Below are 19,258 nucleotides of genomic sequence, written 5' to 3' on the forward strand. Positions count from 1 at the left end.
TTTCTAAGGTGTCAGCGACAATCCTCTGCCGTGGGATCTTTAATGCCCACCATCAAATGCCAGACAGCTCCCCAGCTTTACGTCCCATCTGATGGACGGTGCACTCAATGCAATGGCCTGCGGGCAAAACACCAGGGTGACAGTTTATATTCTGCTTGGGAATTAAACCCAGCCTCGGCAGCTCAAATGCAAGTGCGATACCTCTGAGCTATCCTCTCGTCTCCGGGGATGCTTATGCCGAATGTACAAAAGGTAGCTGTCGCAAAATGACTTTGCGAAGATGGAAAATGATATTGACATTAATTTTCTGCGAAATTCATGAAGACGCTCAAAAATTGCAGATTTTAAAATCCAGTTGTTGAGGCTCATAGAACAGCAGAACAACAAACGGTGAAGGAATGGACAAGAGTGTATGGAAGCACCATATCATGAAGAGAGGAGCTGCAAGTAAAATGGGGACACGGTCTCAGCAGGTGTAGCAACGTTCAGAAATAGAAAAGGGGAGAAATCATGAGTAAGTATAGCCGGCAGCAGACTTTTGAAGGCCTGGATTGAAGAGTATATATAGGAGACAGACATAAGAAGATACTTCCATAGACAAAGGAGAAAAATAATTGAAGTGAGCATTAAGCCTCGATTTGGGGAGGGTAACTTGGGAAGGATTTTGGGTCGAACTTGTGTGACTTAACGGGTATAAGGGTTTGGTCAGAGAGTTAAATGTGTGATAACAAGATCAGAGAGGTGTTAAAAGACTGCAAGGTCACAGAACCTCTCCTGCAGTGAGAGAGAAACAGCCTGTTGATGTCATGGAGTCTAAGATTTCTGTGCCCTTGACGCCAAGGCATGAAAATGGGCAAAATTGGAAGCAGCAACACCAACTAGTAGGTTGGGTTGGGGAGTCATTTGCTCTGGCATTCTTGATGAAGACCTTGTACACCATTGTCGGCTAAGAATGGGCTTGGCCTTGATGAGAATTAGGAGGCAGTGGCCTGCGTTGGAGACCAGCTTGTAGATGTGATCAGCTAAAGACGTGTTAAAGCAGATCATGAGGCCCAGGAGATCAAGAGGCTGACTGCCGAAATAATTTGGAGGATTAGCTCGTTACTGATTATGAGGGACGAAGCACGATTGTGAGATATTTATACATCGAAGACCAGTTGGTTGTTTTCTCAAGACTGACAGAGAGCGAGCGATGATGCTGCAGTCTGCCTGGCTGTGGAAGAACAGTCCTGCATGGGGTTCTCAACTACAAAATGATACAATTCATTTTTCAGTGACAAAGAGAGGTCATTGACATCGACCAAGAACGGGTTTGGTCCCAAAATGCTACCCTGAGGGATGAGCCCCTTGAGGTAGAGGATGGTGAGTAAATGCCATTCACAGCAACCTGCTGCTTGTGAGCACTGAGGAAATGTGAAAGCCATATATTCCTGGGGTGGTGGAGGGGTGTGATGGGGGTGCACCATTAACTAACTGATAGTTTGGAAACGAGTCGGAGGCCAAAATTGCTCTGACGTCTTGTTTAAATTTAATGGCATCCTTAGATTATTGAAATTTTCAAAGCAGAATGACTTTTGCTGAAACAAAACTGATAATCAAAGACCAGAGAGTTAGCGAGGCTCTAAATCTTTCGGTCTGCAGTGACAATCATTTCCATTATTTCACTGATCAGGGGGACAAGTCTTGCCAGTGTGTAGTTGAGAGGGTGAGTTTTGACACCGTCTTATGAATTAGGGTCACGCTGACAATTTTACATGATGTAGTGTCGTGGCTCTCAGAGAAAGATCTGGAAAAGAGCAAAGAATGAGGGTAAATGGAGCAAATTAACAATTCTTGAGTATGAAAAGTGCTCTTTCCATTGCATTCTGTTGTAGTGGAGGAGTCGATAATGTGCTGAACTTTCAGAAATAATTTTATTTCCACTTTTTTGCCTCAAGTAAAAACTTTTTTTGCATCTGAAAACGTGATATTATTTAATTATTTTCCGTTTTTATTCTCCAGTTTTCACTGTATCGATGTCTTATTATAAATTATGGTTTACAGTACAGGTGGAGAACCTTTTATTGTTTGGGGGGGCCGTAACAGTTATTGTTAAACTTGGTGCATCTTGGATATAGTATATGCTTCGTGACTTGTTTGTAATTTAAACAACAAATATGCAGATAAGTAATATAATTAATCATTCTGACTTCTGTCTGAAAAGCTTGGCACTCTGAGTCAACTTTCTCCTTCTTCACACTCACCATTACATCAACCATGGCCAATGATGTTAAAAAAAGACAATTCAATTATTTCACCGCTTGTTATCTCAAACTGTTCAGACTTTAAAAAAAGGCATTTGTAATCTATATACATATTTTCAAGTGTTTGTGTGTTTGTTTGCGTGTTTGTGCATTTGTACGCTGTTCTTTCATAGCCAAACCACAACAGCTCGGGGCCCCACATTTTTGGTGTAGGTACTTCAGAATGTGGGTAACCTTTTATGCTCCACAAGTTGGCCATGCCATCTGTTTTGAAGCCACCAAAGGGCGCTATAAAGTGGATATTGCGATGTGGGGTCAGGCATTGCTGCCACCAGCGAGCTGACAAAAGGTAACTACCATGAGGACAATAACTCAGGAGCTTTTCATGTACTTTTCATGTCCAACATGTACCGAAATTACCACCGGGAAAAGCTCAACCAGATGGATGGCACCAGGTATTTTCCCCTCCTGCCCTGGGCAGTGCTGGATAGTCCCTGCTGGAGCAAAATTATTCTTATTCCTACTCGTTTTCATCTAAAACTATAAGGTTATACACGGACCATACTATGTACGAAGATGCAGTGTACGTGTGTGGTTGCAAACCCGGATGGGTCACCACTCCGACACATGATACTCGACTGCAAGTGCAGAAATTTGTCATTCGTTTCTGGGTACCAATGATAACTCGCCTTCTTTTTGTGAAGGACACCATGCGATCTTAAAATCCACCGACTTATGCTAACTAGTGGGGTGCCCAGCTTTATGTCTATCCAAGGGAAGCCACACATTGATGAATCACCTTGCATGTGAAAGACCAGGATGGCAGTTTATATCTGGGTTGAGATTTAAACCCAGGCTAGGCAGCCAGAGGCAAGTCTACATACCTCCATGTTATCCTGTCAGCCCTTCCTTCATAATAGCGACATGAAAAACTGAACAAAATATCACTATACGGCCCCGGATCAAAACATGCCGTGGGCCGTATCTGGCTCACAGGTCATATATGGCCCACGGGCCAGATCTGGCCCACAGGCCGGAGATTCCCCATGCCTAGTTTCCAGGGACAGTGCTTCATCTTATTGTCAAATTTGTTGGTGATTCCTTAATTGCCATTTCCAATTACCACTTGTAGTCGTTTTCTTTATTTCTGTCTACCAGCTGTGGTGCACAATAAATTTTACACACAAAGTCAAATTGCTAATCAGCTCCACTCCAAAAAATATCTTCCAAAAGCAGCAAAGGCCATTTTTCAGAATTGTGGTCGTGAAGAAACAGCCAATTCTCCGTTCTCTTTTTACGATTGTTGTCCTTGGTCATATTATCCATCATTTTGAAGGTCTCTTCAGTTTAAGAAGATGAAAAAGGCCATTAGTAAGATAACAATGAGGGCAGTTTTAAAGTTTTGTGATAAATGTGTTGTGGGGTATCTGGAAAGCACTTTCCCAGTGTTGTTGTTCAAGCAGCTCTTGTGATGCTTGCTGTGTTAAGGGCTACACTCGTCCTTCTTTGAAGGCGACAAGTTCCAGTAGTTCCTCAGGTTAAAGCAATCGTTTTCTTGAGACCTGAAACTTTGACACACCTTGTAAATTTTACAATAATATACACCCGGAATAATGTTAAGCACAGTTTTCTTTGACTGGATCCCAGCAATAACTGAAAATTATTTATAAACAGTTACATTTATCAAAGACGCAACCATATATCACTCTGACTTTTATCGTGCTGGGTACAAGAAGAATGTCTGCAGCTTGCAAAGATTAGACTCAATGATATTGTTACTTTCTCCAAACATTGGCGGTGTTGTCTGCATGACGTCACAACATGGCCGCACCTGGGGTTCGTGGAGTTGGATGGTCGTTATTGGCAGTTCACCATTGGGGCTGGCGAGTCAGGCGGCACTTCGAGGTCGCCTGGTGAGCATGCTGGCCAAGCCGTTCGTTGAAGATGTCAACTGGTGTCATGTGGTCACCTTATTCGTGTTTGGCACCACGCTATGCACAGAGTGCAGCTGAAAGGGCTACATCGGTGCATGAGAAATCACTTGCTTCATGCATGTCTGACTACCTGGAAAACAAGATTCAGCCTTGAATCAATGCCAATGGTGGCTGGTTCCCTCCATCTATTGCTAGAGAGTTGTTGTCACTGCTGGTGGCCAGGGCTGGCAGGGCACTTCCCCTAATCCTTTTTTTAAAGATGGTCATGAGGAATGGACAAGAGTGAATAGTTCCTGCCAATACCATTTTTGTCATGAAATGGAATTTATATTTTGTATTATCCGCTTGTTTCCATGATGATGATGATGATGATGATGATGATCATCATCATCATCATCATTATTGTTATTGTTAATTCTGTTATTTTATTATTTTATTTTGTTTTTTTTTTCTATTTCACTGTAACCTGAACATTTTTAGTCTGAAGACTACATGTTTGGTATATTTTCAAATAAAATCGAATTAATTGAATTGAATATGTTGCCAAAGTATGCGTGTTCGAAACAAATTCAGAGCTTTTGTTCATTTTTAAATCGCAAAATGAGGATATCAATGATGGCAAAGTTTAGCACCAAAAACACAATGACTTTAGAATGGGGCTGCTGGCAACACATCCTTTGATGCTGGGCTCAAGACCAGTCAATAATTTTCTGAAATCGATGTCCAAGAATGTCTTGCTCTTCTTTCGTATGCAGCACACAACTGTAAGTAGCATTATTCGCTGGGGAGGGGGGAGAGGAGGGAGGGGGGGGTGGCTGTGCTGCTGATGTAACAGCCCCTGTAGTGTTAGGGTAGGAATCTGGAATTTGGCCAGGGTGCTGGCAATAGCTTGCCGATTCAAGATTGTCTTAAATGTGTTCTCTTGGATTTAAATCCAGACTTTGCTGGCCAGCGTAATGTTGTGACGTCATCATTTCATAAGAATTCACGAGCTGCACAAGAACTGTGGGATCTGGCGTTGTCATCCATGATTGCAGGTCTTATGATAATTGTGTGGTTGTCACAGCATAGAACACCACTGTCCAAAACGTCCCCACGGTATACTTTTCCACCTGTCAGGTTACCCGGTACAGTGACAAGGTCATGTTTGCAATTGTACCAGGCAGTCTCACATCATGATGGATCCACCAGTCAATGGGGTTGACGATCCGATATTCTTAAGTGTCGAGACTGTGTTAGATTGCCACCAAACGTGAGTTCTATGATCAGCCGTATGCAGGAGAAATTGGCTCTTCTTATTCCAATGCATCTTCCTCTAGGATGTGAGGTTCCAGTGTTGACTTGCCTGGAACCATGCCAAGCAGTTTGTTTTGTATTCTAAGGTGAGAAGGCATCATGTCTGTCTGCTAACTTTGTAACTTGCAGCACAAAGTCAGTTATGGACAGTTCTCATGGATAACATTTGAGGGGAATTATTCCATTCATGCTGCAACACTGTTTGTGGCAAAAGGAATATGTCTGACGAGCATGATTGGAGCTGAATTTTTCTCTGTTAGAGGTCACTATTAGTCATCCAGATCGAAGCCTGCCTTTAACGTCATTGGTTTGAACTTGTTTGCAGACAAATCTGCTGATAACAGTGCGATGGAAGCCACGTTGACATCTAATTTTACGGCGTGATATCCCAGCATCATTCATCCTTACTATAATTCACGGTTGTGTGTGTGTGTGCGTGTGTGTGTGTGTGTGTGTGTGTGTGTGTGTGTGTGTGTGTGTGTGTGTGTGTGTGTGTGTGTGTGTGTGTGTGTGTGTGTGTTTGTCACGCGACTCCTACAGTTCTGGGCCAATACATAGGATCAGCATGACCCCAATTAATGTAGAGGGGTGTTTTTATCTTTGCCTGTCGTCTTGGGGGTTGTGTGCATGGGGAGGGGGAAATTCTCTATTAGTGGGGCAACTTAGCTAAATATAGCATAACAATTGTGCATTTTGTGAGGAAAGCACCAAATTTGGCACACTAGTAGCCTATCATATTATGAACAAATTTGGATATTGGGCAATCTTAAAATTTTTGATGGCAGTGGAAAATGGCTGCCACAGCCATCAGCGGCTGAATTTGAGATGGCCCAATATCCAAATCTGTTCATAATATGATAGGCTACTAGTGTGCCAAATTTGGTGCTTTCCTCACAAAATGCACAATTGTTATGCTAAGTTGCCCCACTATATGTAAATGTGTCTCATGTAGTGCCCTCTCTCAGTGGGAGAGGGTATTAAAAGTCTCCACCATGAGGTGTTTTGAATTATAAACAGGAGGTATGTTTTTGCTTCATGCACGTAACCCGGGTTATTTTTAATTTTATTTTTGGGAGTGATTGAGACAGCTGTCAGTTGCCTATGTACACCGCTCAACTAAAGATATGCATCAGAAGAACATCTTGCATGCTTGGAACAAGATCGTCCGTAGGGCAGGTTCTCTGCCAGTCCCAATAATTTACCATCTTAGGGTTTCACAAAATCTTCTACGGGACATAGTAGCACAGTCTGCCCAATGGAACGATGCAACGATATTGTTACCTTCTCCAAACCTTGACCAGGTGAAAGTGTTTTTGATCCCTTATGCGCTGGTTGTGCAAAATAGACTTGACCTCGTGAGGAATGCAAAATACAGCCTGCGTATGTATTTTCGTCACTTATTTTTGAAAGAAAAGTTGAATTTGATTCAATTTTCTTTTTCAAACAGCACTATTTTGTCGGCCTGCTTAACCTTTTCCTTGTGTGTAGATTAAGTTACCTCATCTCCATGCAGCGGCTATAGATGGGCCTGACGGAATGAGTACTTGTCATTTATAACTCTGATCTACAACTCTTATTGTTTCACATCATTTCTGTATTCATGACCTATCTGCAGCTCATCACAAATGCTGCCATCGTAGGTATCAATTAATCAATATTGTGATCTTTATTAAAACGTATTACAACATTATCTTTATTACAACAATCCGTTATCGAGTTGATGTTCATTTTTTTTCAATCACAGTTATTGCGTTGATTGATGTTTTGTTTCAGACATGTGGAGCAGGGTGTCAGAAGAGTGTCTGCAGCTTCCAAAGACAAAAGTGTTCAGCCATGGAGAGGTGTCAAAGGCTGATATCATTATTGGAAGCATCGCACTGCAGGTTACCTACAATGTAAGTTACCGACAATGTCGGAGATGTTTACAAGATGTATGTATGAATTTTTTTTTTTTTTTAAAGATGAGAAACTCTGTACAATTGTAATGTGTAGTCAAATCTTTCACTAGAAAATAAATTCACACTGATCAAGTGCTGACAATTTCGTTGATGAAGAACGTGCACACGCTGAAACTGTCCTTACACCGGATTTCATTCCTAAATCTTTTCTTTTCTTTTTGAAAGGCTTACGCGAACATGATGCAGTCCATACGAGAGGTTAATTTCCTGCCTGTTCTCGGATTCTCAAGGGAACAGCTTTTCTTCATCTCCTACTCGCAAGTACGTCTATAAGCCAAAGCTCTAATTTGATTGATCACAATATCGTTTGTCTTTGTTCTTAATGTAAAAAACATTATGAGATAATTGTCAACGATTTATCATCATGTTTTTTTTTTTTTTGCTGTTAACACCTCCCTTACTCATGTTGCTATAACTTAAAACGAGATGCATTTCAGAACTGGGAATCAATTTGATTCACTTGTGTCGGAAATCCAATGGAGCTTTGTTGGTTTCAAGGAACACGGTACTTAAAGCTTCCATTATAAGTCGCATTACCTGGACGTTGCAGTCCATCTTGGCATTAGATCTTTGTCAGAGATGCTGAGAAAGTAAATTCCTTTAAACCATGATTTGTATTAACTATCTGTGGAGATAATGGAACATTCTCAAGTTTGAAGTATGAAGCATTGTAATGGAAGGATAGAGATATTGTCATGTATTTACACCCTGCTCCCCTTACTAATGTACTCCTTAATTGGCCCAATTACTCCCAGATTGTGGGAATTGGCTTGTATTACTGCTTAAAGCAAACTCATCTCTAGATTTGAGGGCCCTTCCACTCCAAACCCCTAACCTCAGTCCTTAGCAAGGGTAATTTAATCTATACTATAAGAGAGATGTTTTTCTGTGTGTGTCGGTTGTTATCTCCATATGGGGGTTGCAGAAGGTGGAAAAGAGCCCTCCCAGGTCTTAAAGTATCCATCTCCGGGTGTGTATGTGTGTGCATGTGAGTTGCTGTTGTTCACTGCTATCTCCACATGTGGGTGGGTTGCAGGATATGGAATGGAAACCTACTTGGTCTCAAAAGTATCCACCTCCATTCCTGCCAGGGAATGTTTTAGGCAGAAAAAAAATGTTTTTGAAAAAGAATAGTTGGATTAATTTTTTTAATTTGCTTTATAGTGCCTAAGCCTTTGTAGCTATGTGAACAGTAATATTAAATGATACCCGATCCCATTCCTCAGTGGGTGGAGGGAAGTGTTTTTGGCCCTCACAAAAAAAAAAAATCAAAATGTGATTTCTTCAAAATGGCAACAGGATAAGAACAGCACTGGGCAATGCCGGATGCACACCTCAATAATCCTAATGTGTTATGTTTAAATTTTAGACCAAAACGTGTTCATATTTATAGTACCCTGCTTAAACACAAACAATTTTGTCACTTTTTATTTGCAACACAATGCAAAGTTTGTGTCCGAGAGCGACCGTTTTATTTGGAACGATGAATCCGTCTGCAAGTTAGATTCGTGCCATTCGGTTGACTCGTGACTCCAATGACGTAACTGATTTCGATGAAGGCCTTTGCAGATGGATTAATGTCATTTACTTTGCACGAAATCAAAACTAATTATCTGGAATGATGTTCATGTTTTTGAATTTGGTGCTCACTGAGATCTAGCTGAAAGTTGATTGTGTCATATTTACAACTGAGTTAGAACCTTTGTGATTTTCATTATCACGCAAACATATAAAGGTTTCCTTTTGTTGGCATGCATAGGGAAAGTTAAGAAATGGGATCCATCCGTCCATTGAGACCATACTCTGTGCAGAGCATTGGTGCTGCCTAAGCAGTCTCCTTGGCTATTGGGCACAATCCTGGACATGTCGCCACTTCGACACAGTATACCAGAAAGCTGGCACTCATTTTGCTGAGTTCGGAAGGATGAGAGGCAGAGTAAACCCGACCTGGTATTAATTCAACAGCCGAGTGGGATTTGAACTCAGGATCCTAGGATCCCAAGCCCACCACCCTAACCATTATGCCAACACCAGGCATGAAATGGAATGAGTTAGGAGGGTTTGCCAAGGCAGTTTGGTGTTTAGCTGTGGATGGAATCAATCAATCAACAGAAAGCTGATTGAAGTATGCTGACCACCATGGGAATCGAGGAGAAGCTGACATTTTTGGGCATTACCCCTTCTGCCCGTTTTGAGAGGGCATAATGGGAATAGCAATGGCTTAACACCTGGGACGTCAGCTTTTCCTTGCTTGCCACCGTAGTAATTCGCATACCTAAATCAATTTCCTGTTGATTCCATCCATGATTCTACTTGTCCACCAACACCGAACGACACCAGCCCAAATTATTAGGACCAATTTTCCATTCTCATTTTGAGCATTAACAGTTCACAAAGCTTCTGTAAGTGCAAACGCTCGACAAAACTTTTGGTGTAACCTGGCACATTTGATTTGATCTTTTGGATTATTTGCAAGATAAGAGTACACATTGTGAACATTGAATAATCCTTTGTGAATACAAGCACACCATTGCTACAATTTCAGACAGACAGATTAATGTTCACAAATCAAATTTTCATTCTGTAGGTGTTCTATATATTTTTGAGCTTGTGTAGACGGCACCAGGATGCTGAATTGAAATTGAAATTGTACGGAACTATAGACTGGTGGCTCGGAAAATTTTTCCAACGAACCAAATCATTTATGAATTTATCATCAAAAAGCAGTAAATGTTCCATCCTTTGATGTCACACAGCAAAAGTGGCGGCCGAGCACTTTCCAGCATCATACATCGCCTTAATTGAGGCCAGCAGAGATAACCTATTCGAGAACACCTGGGGTGTAACTCAGTCCTGCAAAAGTGTGGTTTCATTAAGCTGTATCAATGAAGGTTAATCATGGGTGCCCACAGCAGGGCACAGCTACACAGCTTGAAGTTAAACCAAGGGAAGCTCATTACCTGATCATATCTTGCCTTACCGCTCTTATTCCACAGTCACAGTGCTCCATGTGCCTGCAAGCCTTGCGGGGTGATGGCCACAATCCTGCCTGGCACCGTGTAAATGGTACACTGGCCAACACACCAGCCTTTTCAACCACATTTAACTGCAGGACAGGCTCTCCCTCACTCCCCACTGGCACCAACACTTTCTGTGGCTTGCAGTGAGAAGGCCTCCTGAAAATATCTCTCTTGTGTGCAATTTGCTATGGAGAAGTCGTGAGGTTTCTGCTGATATTGCAGTGTCTTCGCTCACTCTAAGGTCATTCTTTAAACATATATTTCTGTTTGAAGTCCAAATAATTTGTGCATGTCAGCTTCACGCATTCCCTGTGTTCTTATTGCAAAGGCTCGATCTCCCCCATGGCTGCACAAACCTTTGACTCTTACAAGCCTTATTTTGTAACAGCCAAGGAATTGTTGAAACCAAAGTTGTTACTTAGCCTCAGAGATTGTTCGTTTTTGAAAATGGCCTGGATGTAGTCTTAAACTGTAACCACAAATGAAATGTTCTCTCAACCATGTTCGGCACTTTAAATTCTCTCTGGACATAACGGGTGTTTCCGTCCATTTTTATTATCTTTATAAGTGCAATGTTTCTGCTTGCCAACGATGTTTAGAATAATTAATTGTACAGTAAACTATTGTTGTCGTCATCGTCGTCGTCGTCCCCCCCCCCCCCCCAATGTATTCTGAATACTCTTTGCTGGGATTTCAATGCATCGGTTTACAGATCTTGTTTAGTCTTTTTTTTCTTTGCTTATAAATGGGGAAAATAATTAACCTTTAAATATTTGAAGATTACTTTAAGTTAAATTTGCAGTATTGATTCATGATTTGTCGTACTTTGTGATCATTTACACACTGGGTTTGTTCATTCTATGCACTGATACTTTTTGCATTTTATCTTGTTGAATGTGCTATTTTAAATACAAGGTCATGCGATTGATCATTCCACTGCCACATCAATACCCAATTAAATTAATCTCTCATTTTTCTAATTTCTTTGTTAAATTTGTTCATGCACATGATCCCTTTTGTAATTGTCGTATACGTCTTGTTTATTCTCTCGGGAGTTAAGTTAGCTCGGGTACTAGTCAACATTGACCGACTCTTTCATAAAGATGCTGTGGGGTCTTTGCTATCCACAACCTAAATGCAGATGGGAAAGCCAGCTTTATGGCCCCACGTGAAGGACACGGTGCTTTGAGATTCAGCGTCCCCTGTCGACAACAGGGTGCTATAGTTTCATCCAATTTCGACCCCACAGGAGAACAAATCCTTGAGCAGGCACATGGTCTTTCATGGATGTCTCCAATCCAAGCATTATCTCAGATAGATTAGGCTTAGCTTCCGCAATATGATGGGGGAGAGGGGGGGTCTCGCACATTCAAGCTGACAAGTCGAAGGCAAAAGTACTTTATATTTATTGCATATTCAGAACCTGATAAAGCAGCTGTAATACCCTTTATACTTCCTGGGCTACGGACTCTGTCGTCTTGACATACAGCTTAATGTGGCCACAAGCCATTTAACCACCGAGCAGTTGTGTATGTCACGTGCATTTGATCAGAGCCAGAACAGAGATGTCGAGCAATACTGCAGAATATCCTGTTGTAACTATAACAGCAAAGAGAAAAATCAGCAAGTTTATGTTACAGCTGTTTTTTTGTTTTTTTGTTGCAATTTAATCAATTGTTGTGAAGAATTGCCTGAGATTTTTCTTTTCTTCAATTATATACATTGGTGAAGCATGTTTATCATATAAATATCCAAGGGCGTGTCAAAATGTACCCCTCCTCCCTACCTCCAACGATGGAGTATGTTCCAGCAAAACTTGGCTACAAAAAACAAATGACACGTTCACAGCCAATGTGACATTATTTCCAGAAGGATGAGCTTCCTAATACCATTAGACTTACTTACTTAATACCTAAGACTTACGGCTCGAGGTTTGTTTGTTTTTTTCCACGTGTTGATCGAATCTGCCGCTGCCGCTTCCACCTCATTAAAGCTATGTTTTTCCAAACCGGATTTGTCATATTTTCTCCCCCCCCCCCCCATGATATCTTCAGCCCTGTGGTACTGTAATATCCCGTCCAATATTCCATGTGAAATTGTACCTAGTTTGTCCTGGTATAGGCTCTGGAGGGGAGTTCATGTAGATGACTCTTTTAGAGCAGTAGTTTAAATTTTCTCTTTCTATATGCTAAGACCTTAAAAAAAAAGTTTGGGTAACACCTCCAAGGTGAAGTTCGTTTTCTCTGCAAGCCCAACTGGGATTTTTGGTTGGGCGTCAAGCGGCTAAAATGACGGTAGTGGAGATTCATTGAATAAATCATTATTAGGCACTCATAAATTATTCATTTTGATTTATATCGATTGTTTTCGTACTACTAACAACTTTCAAGCATGGTTCCTTTCCCTAAACCTTGGTTCACAGGACAAAATGGCCATATTTCACTTAATTTTAGCCAAACATCGTTTTCACTTTGAAAGTAGCTCGAAGTTTGATGGTTTCTCAATCACCCACCATTTGCCAAAAGTTTCCTGATTAAGTGCTCTGAGCAATATAATTTTCATATTGATACCCCAGGGCTTTGCATGATGCTGATGGGGCCCATTGTCACCCCAAAACACTCTACCCCTAAATAGTTGCTTTTAGGGCATTTCATGAAAATGATCAAATCTCCTTAAGTAAGTGTCAGAGGAAGTTGATCTTTGTGTCTATATAAAGTTGTTTACCCTAAGGAATTGTAAATTCATAATTATGTTTGAATTGAGATTTTAATATTAAAACGTTGAAAACATCCTCAGGTCCAAACATAATACATACATTATAGTTAATACAGTAAAGGTGAACTATTCATGAATTACCATTCATCCTGGATAACTTGTCCTACGTACTACTAAATACAAGTATACATTAATAAATGATAAGTACACATGTATCAACCTTAAAATTAGTATGCACAATTCGAGCAGTCATGACAGAGGAGAAGCTTGCTGCAAATGACATCCTCTCCGCACAATGTTGTAGAACTCAAGCTAATCTTATGAAGCAATTGGATTTTTACAGGCATGGGGTGATATTTTCTTGCACTGACAGAATTTTCCACATTTGATCTCAGCCATCCTGCAAGGGGAAGTTGACCTGGCACACTTATCACCTGAGCAGAAAACTGACCAATGAACCTCAAGGGTTTTCCATGATTTTGCAGGCATTAGCTGACCTTGTTTGTGCTCATAGCCAAAATCTTCTGGCTTCAGTGACTCGACAGTTTCAAGGTCGAGGTAGCTCCAAGGTGTGCATGGTGGTGTCGGCATTATAAAATCCATGCTGGATATGAGGCAGGAGGCCCTGGCTGGTCAGAGGCAGGTTGTGCATGAAGGGGCACACACCGAGTGGTATCTTCCACTCCAGCTTGCACCCACAGCTCCTCGAGGTCATGCTGCAGTAAAACGGGGATATTGTAGAGCAGGGCGACAATTACATCGGTATCATTGGAAATAATGACACATACTTTGTGTCCTGCATCAACAGAGTCCAAGACTCTCTTGTCCAGGGGTATACAAAGGTCAGTTTCTTCAAATGTTGATTGAAGGTGGGCCAGCGCATTCTCTCTGTCTTTGTGAGCCATGATGCTCTGCCAGTTCTCATCTTCTCTGGTCACCTATCCAATTACAGTGGGGGTATTGTAAAGTTTCAGTAGCATTTCCATGAAGATGCCAATAGATCAGTTTTTCGAGAAGAAGCTTGTTGATGTTTGAAGGCCAGAAGGTTTCCATCTCTTTTGGTAGAGGTGTCCCTGGTGTGATGGAACTGTGCTCGATCGATACAGTATCGGTGCGCCTCATTCTCCCAGTATCCTTCATGGAGGGATCTTCAGATTACATGTCGAACACGTAATCACATCGCCGAAACTGATGCTAAACATTGGTCAAGGATACGAAACCTGAGAGATGGTCCTGGAAGTTGGAGAGGCCAGTCATATGACCATTGCGAATAGTGGCCATGATGTTTATGACAAATGGAGAGTTTCTCCAATGTCCATATTCATAGTTCTCGGGTTTGAGATGTATCTCCAACTCTTTGAGTAGTTTGCTCTTCTCCGGATTGGTCATCATGCCATCATCATTGAACAGGAGAGTGGAGGGCGTGACATCATATTTCAAAAGGCCCTTCGTGTTGAGGCCATGATCATGGGAGATTTCAATGGTTTTCTCTGCAATATTAATCTCCTTCACTGCCTTCTTGATTTTCTTCTTGTTTCTGATAGTTACCTCCGCCACCGAAGGTGAAGGAGGTTATGTTTTCACTCCTGTCTGTTGGATTCGCTATATATGCTAGATATCCCTTATTGTCGGGTTTTCCGTGTGTGTGTGTGTGTGTGTGTGTGTGTGTGTGTGTGTGTGTGTGTGTCTGCAACGTGAGGCTCCACAGCACAAACCAGCGAACCAATTTCGATGAAACTTTGCCAACATGTGCAGTATTTGGTGGGAATGTGCGCGTTTGAATTTCGTTGCCGAGCAACCACCCGTTGCTGTGCAGCGGCCGAAAAACCGCGTACAGCATTTTCAATACTTGTCCTTCGGTTTTGAATGTAGAGAAACGAGACTTCGGAATTAAACACTTCGAGATATTTAGAAAATTTTACTTGAGCCGATTTTTGATTGAGGTTTTATTTTTCAAATGGTAGTCCTTCAAAAATCGGGTGTCTATTCACCGTCATTTTTATGAGGGGCTTAGGAAAGTGGGCGGAGCTTAGGGGAAGTGGATGTGGTTGATGAAAAGTGGGAGTGGCGTAGGAAAGTGGGAGTGGCGTAGTAAAGTGGGTGTGGCTTATGGAAAGTGGGCGTGGCTTATGAAAAATATTGTGTGGCTCAGGAGGTGTGGTCAAACAAGAACATTGAGAGAAGTTTATCGGATTTTCCGTGTGTGTGTGTGTGTGTGTGTGTGTGTGTGTGTGTGTGTGTGTGTGTGTGTGTGTGTGTGTGTGTGTGTGTGTCTGCAATGCAAGGCTCCACAGCACAAACCAGCAAACCGATAATTTATTTATTTCCCGAAAACGATTCCACGATCCACACACCACCTTTAATTATTTATTTATTTACCGAAAACTATTCCCCACCCACACACCACCTCCAATTATTTATTTATTTACCGAAAACGATTCCCCACCCACACACCACCTCCAATTATTTATTTATTTCCCGAAAACGATTCCACGACCCACACACCACCTTTAATTATTTATTTATTTACCGAAAATGATTCCATGATCCACACACTACCTTTCATTATTTATTTATTTACCGAAAACGATTCCCCACCCACACACCACCTTTAATTATTTATTTATTTACCGAAAATGATTCCGCGATCTACACACCACCTTTCATTATTTATTTATTTGCCGAAAACGATTCCACCACCCACACACCACCTCCAATTATTTATTTATTTACCATTTCGGATTCTCCTCCCGACACACCACCTCCAATTATTTATTTATTTACCGTAAACGATTCCCCACCCACACACCACCTCCAATTATTTATTTACCGAAAACGATTCCACGACCCACACACCGCCTCCAATTATTTGATTCGCTACATATGCGAGATATCTCTTATTGTCGGGTTTTCCATCTGTTGGATTCGCTATATATGCTAGATATCCCTTATTGTCGGGTTTTCCGTGTGTGTGTGTGTGTGTGTGTGTGTGTGTGTGTGTGTGTGTGTGTGTGTGTCTGCAACGCGAGGCTCCACAGCACGAACCAGCAAACTGATTTTGATGAAACTTTGCCAACATGTGCAATATGTGCTGGGAATGTGCTCGTTTGAATTTCGTTGCCTAGCAACCACCCGTTGCTGTGCAGCGGCCGAAAAACCGCGTACAGTATTAATTTGTTCAAATCGCGTTACTGAATTCAAAGGGTTGAAACTACACACACACACACACACACACACACACACACACACACACACACACACACACACACACACACACACACACACACACACACACACACACACACACACACACACACACACACACACATCTGCCAACTGAGATTTGTTATGTACCTAAGCATGGAGTTATGATGTACAAACCATGGCAATCAAGCACAACTGCAACAACTGGACCACTGGTATGTACAAGTACCACCAGTCAAGATTGTGATCATCCTCTGATACAACCCTAGTAAAGTAATATTACACATGATTCTTCTTCTTCTTCTTCTGCTTCTTCTTCTTATTATTATTATATAAGAAACATACTGTATCCATTACTATAACTATATATCAGCACAACCAGCCTTGGTTACAAATAACAGAGCTTTAACACTTTGCTATGAGGCAAAACACACGATATGCAACACATACAGAACTTGATGACATGAGTCAGCCTCTGATCTTAATTATAACACTTCTAGCTAACAGGGTTTCACACAAAAGGATACAAACAGACCGATTCCATTATTCAGTGTACAATGACATTCAATCACCGAGAGCACATGGCTTGGATCGTATTTTGCAAACTGTTTCAATCCTTTGACAATTCACTCATAACTCACAAGTAGCTAAATTACAAACTTAACATTAATAAACATATTTACTTGAAATCCAAGAGACTCACTGACTAGTGCCAGTGAACCAAGGGTGCCACTCGGCCTGGCAAAATCCTCTTAAAGTTGGAGAACAAAAAGCTTCACTAAGAATGGTTGGAGACCACAAGGAAACCCGAGAGAACTCTTCATCGACGCAGTTGCATCAGTCAGCAGAGTCTATCCTCCGGGAGACTGTACGTACGTCCTTAACTTGGTGTGAGTCTCGACGCCAACTTCTCGTACAAAATGGCTTCCTTCTTTCACGCCGTTTTCCACCGTTGTGCACCAGAAGTACACACACATGCTAAATAGCGTCTTCTACGTTGAGATAATTGCAACATCCAGTCCAAGGAGTAAAAAAAAACATTTACATAATATAAACACAACAAAAAAACAACAAGGTGAGTTACGTGCCCTTAAAATGACTATGACTATTCTTCACCTGGCCACATCTGTCTTTTACGACCTCTTTCATGGTCTTTCCATGCTTTGAAGCAATGATGCAGCTACTTTGAAGCAATGAATTTTTTTTTTGGAGGGGGAAAAGGACAAATTTATACATAATAAATTAATAACTTATTAAATAAAGAGGGAATTAGAGAGGTTGAAGGAATTAGACTGAGTGTCTTGAAAGAAAGATATGGTGATTAAAATGAGTGATTTGTATGGATAATAAATTATTACAAAGTTAGAAAAGTTAAATAATGAATACTTTGAAAAGGTAGTTGCCATAAAAAAAGGAATAGCTTTTAACTATAAATAAATGGATGACAGACAGACTTTTTTGAACATACTCTGTGTTTATATAAAGTAAGATGAAACATTATTTTGATTATTATAGGAATAGCACAACGTTGGATGAAAAACACTTAGCTGAGAGAGAAATTCTGTATAATTTGTCTTTCATAAGAAATCCAACATGAAGAGAAAAAGTAGATAGGTTTACAGTGTCAAAGTCGATAAGTGCTAAATTAAAATTGGAGCTTGGTAATTATGCATATTATAGAAATCTTAAAATATTTTAAGCTCTGATGAAATTAAAATTGAGGAGCGAACAGAAAGCAAACAAGGGAACTCAAAGGAGCTCGAAACCTCACAATTAGCTTCGGCATTACATAAACCGATAATCACAAAGTTTGAAATCAAGGAAAGCAATTACAAAGCATTTGATTGCATATGGAATGCTAACTTAAGGGATACAAGTGTGCTTTAACCGTTATTGATTTAGGGTCAAGGTATCCATGAGTAGTTCGTTTAAAAAAATCAAAGGTCGTAGTCTCGAGCTCGCCTTCCAATAGATACTTAATAAAAAGACGCCAAATAAATGTTGGATTGACGAGGGAACCGAGTAATACAACGGAACAGCTTAGAATTTACTTAAACATAATGTTATGACATTATACAGCACTTTTAATGAAGGGAAAGCTGTTGTCATCGAGCATTTTAATTGCACTTTGAAAGAGACTATGAAAAGATGATGCAACTGGGACATCAGAAATCTCCACAGATTAGAAAGAGAGAACTGGGTTGGGAAGACGATGGAAAATTCAAATCTGGAGAAAGAGCCAAAGATGGAATTGTCAAATCTGGAGAAAGAGCCAAAGATGGAATTGTCAAATCTGGGGTGACATTCGATCACGCACAAATAGTAGTCATTACACGGTTAAAATGATATCCATGAAGGTATCGTGATGGTGTTTTGATCGTAGGTGAACTCTAATATTTTCACTTTAAAGTGTAATCCAATGAAGAAAATTTTTTATCGAATGTAAACGATGCTCCTCCATGGGCAGCTGGGTTAAAGATCCAGCAGGTATAGCCCTCACGGGTTGGTTCAGGCTGTCTTTACCGTAAGCAGACAATCAGCTGTGCAATCCTAGGCTTGGGGAGTGAAAGGGCAGTGTTGAAGGCCTCTAGAGTCAAACACAGGTTCTTCTAGACTCACTGGAGCCTCACTTTTGATGTCACCTTGCTGTCAGTATTGTAAGTTTACTTATTTATAAACATCCTCCTTCTGGCTTTTCTTTTTGCTCTTTCGACTGTTCTCCAAAATGACATCCCCGGCCCCGTATCAAAGTTGTCCTCGTGATTTAAATATGCACCTTGGACAAAATATGTGGGTAAGTAGATGTTGCTGTGAAGATAAAATATTCAACCGAACATACTGAAAATGCAGTTTCTAATCATTTATTTTGCAAAACGGTCAATTTGTTT

At 40.9% G+C, this 19,258-nt stretch overlaps 1 protein-coding gene across 1 annotated transcript in view; it reads left to right on the plus strand.

The window, feature by feature from the left end:
- Nucleotides 1–12,459, plus strand: part of LOC147018262 (endothelin-converting enzyme 2-like) — a 119,898-nt gene extending 107,439 nt beyond the window's left edge. Inside the window, exons 16-18 of the mRNA XM_085897803.1 lie at nucleotides 7,247–7,368; nucleotides 7,597–7,692; nucleotides 10,428–12,459. Of these exons, the coding sequence (XP_085753929.1) occupies nucleotides 7,247–7,368; nucleotides 7,597–7,692; nucleotides 10,428–10,598 (389 nt within the window). The 3' untranslated portion in view covers nucleotides 10,599–12,459. The remainder of the gene's footprint in view (nucleotides 1–7,246; nucleotides 7,369–7,596; nucleotides 7,693–10,427) is intronic.
- The last annotated feature ends 6,799 nt before the right edge of the window (nucleotides 12,460–19,258 follow it).

This window comes from Eptatretus burgeri, chromosome 10, assembly GCF_056783735.1.
Source record: "Eptatretus burgeri isolate ZD-2024b chromosome 10, Ebu_testis_v1, whole genome shotgun sequence".
In the NCBI taxonomy this organism is placed as follows: Eukaryota; Metazoa; Chordata; class Myxini; order Myxiniformes; family Myxinidae; genus Eptatretus; species Eptatretus burgeri.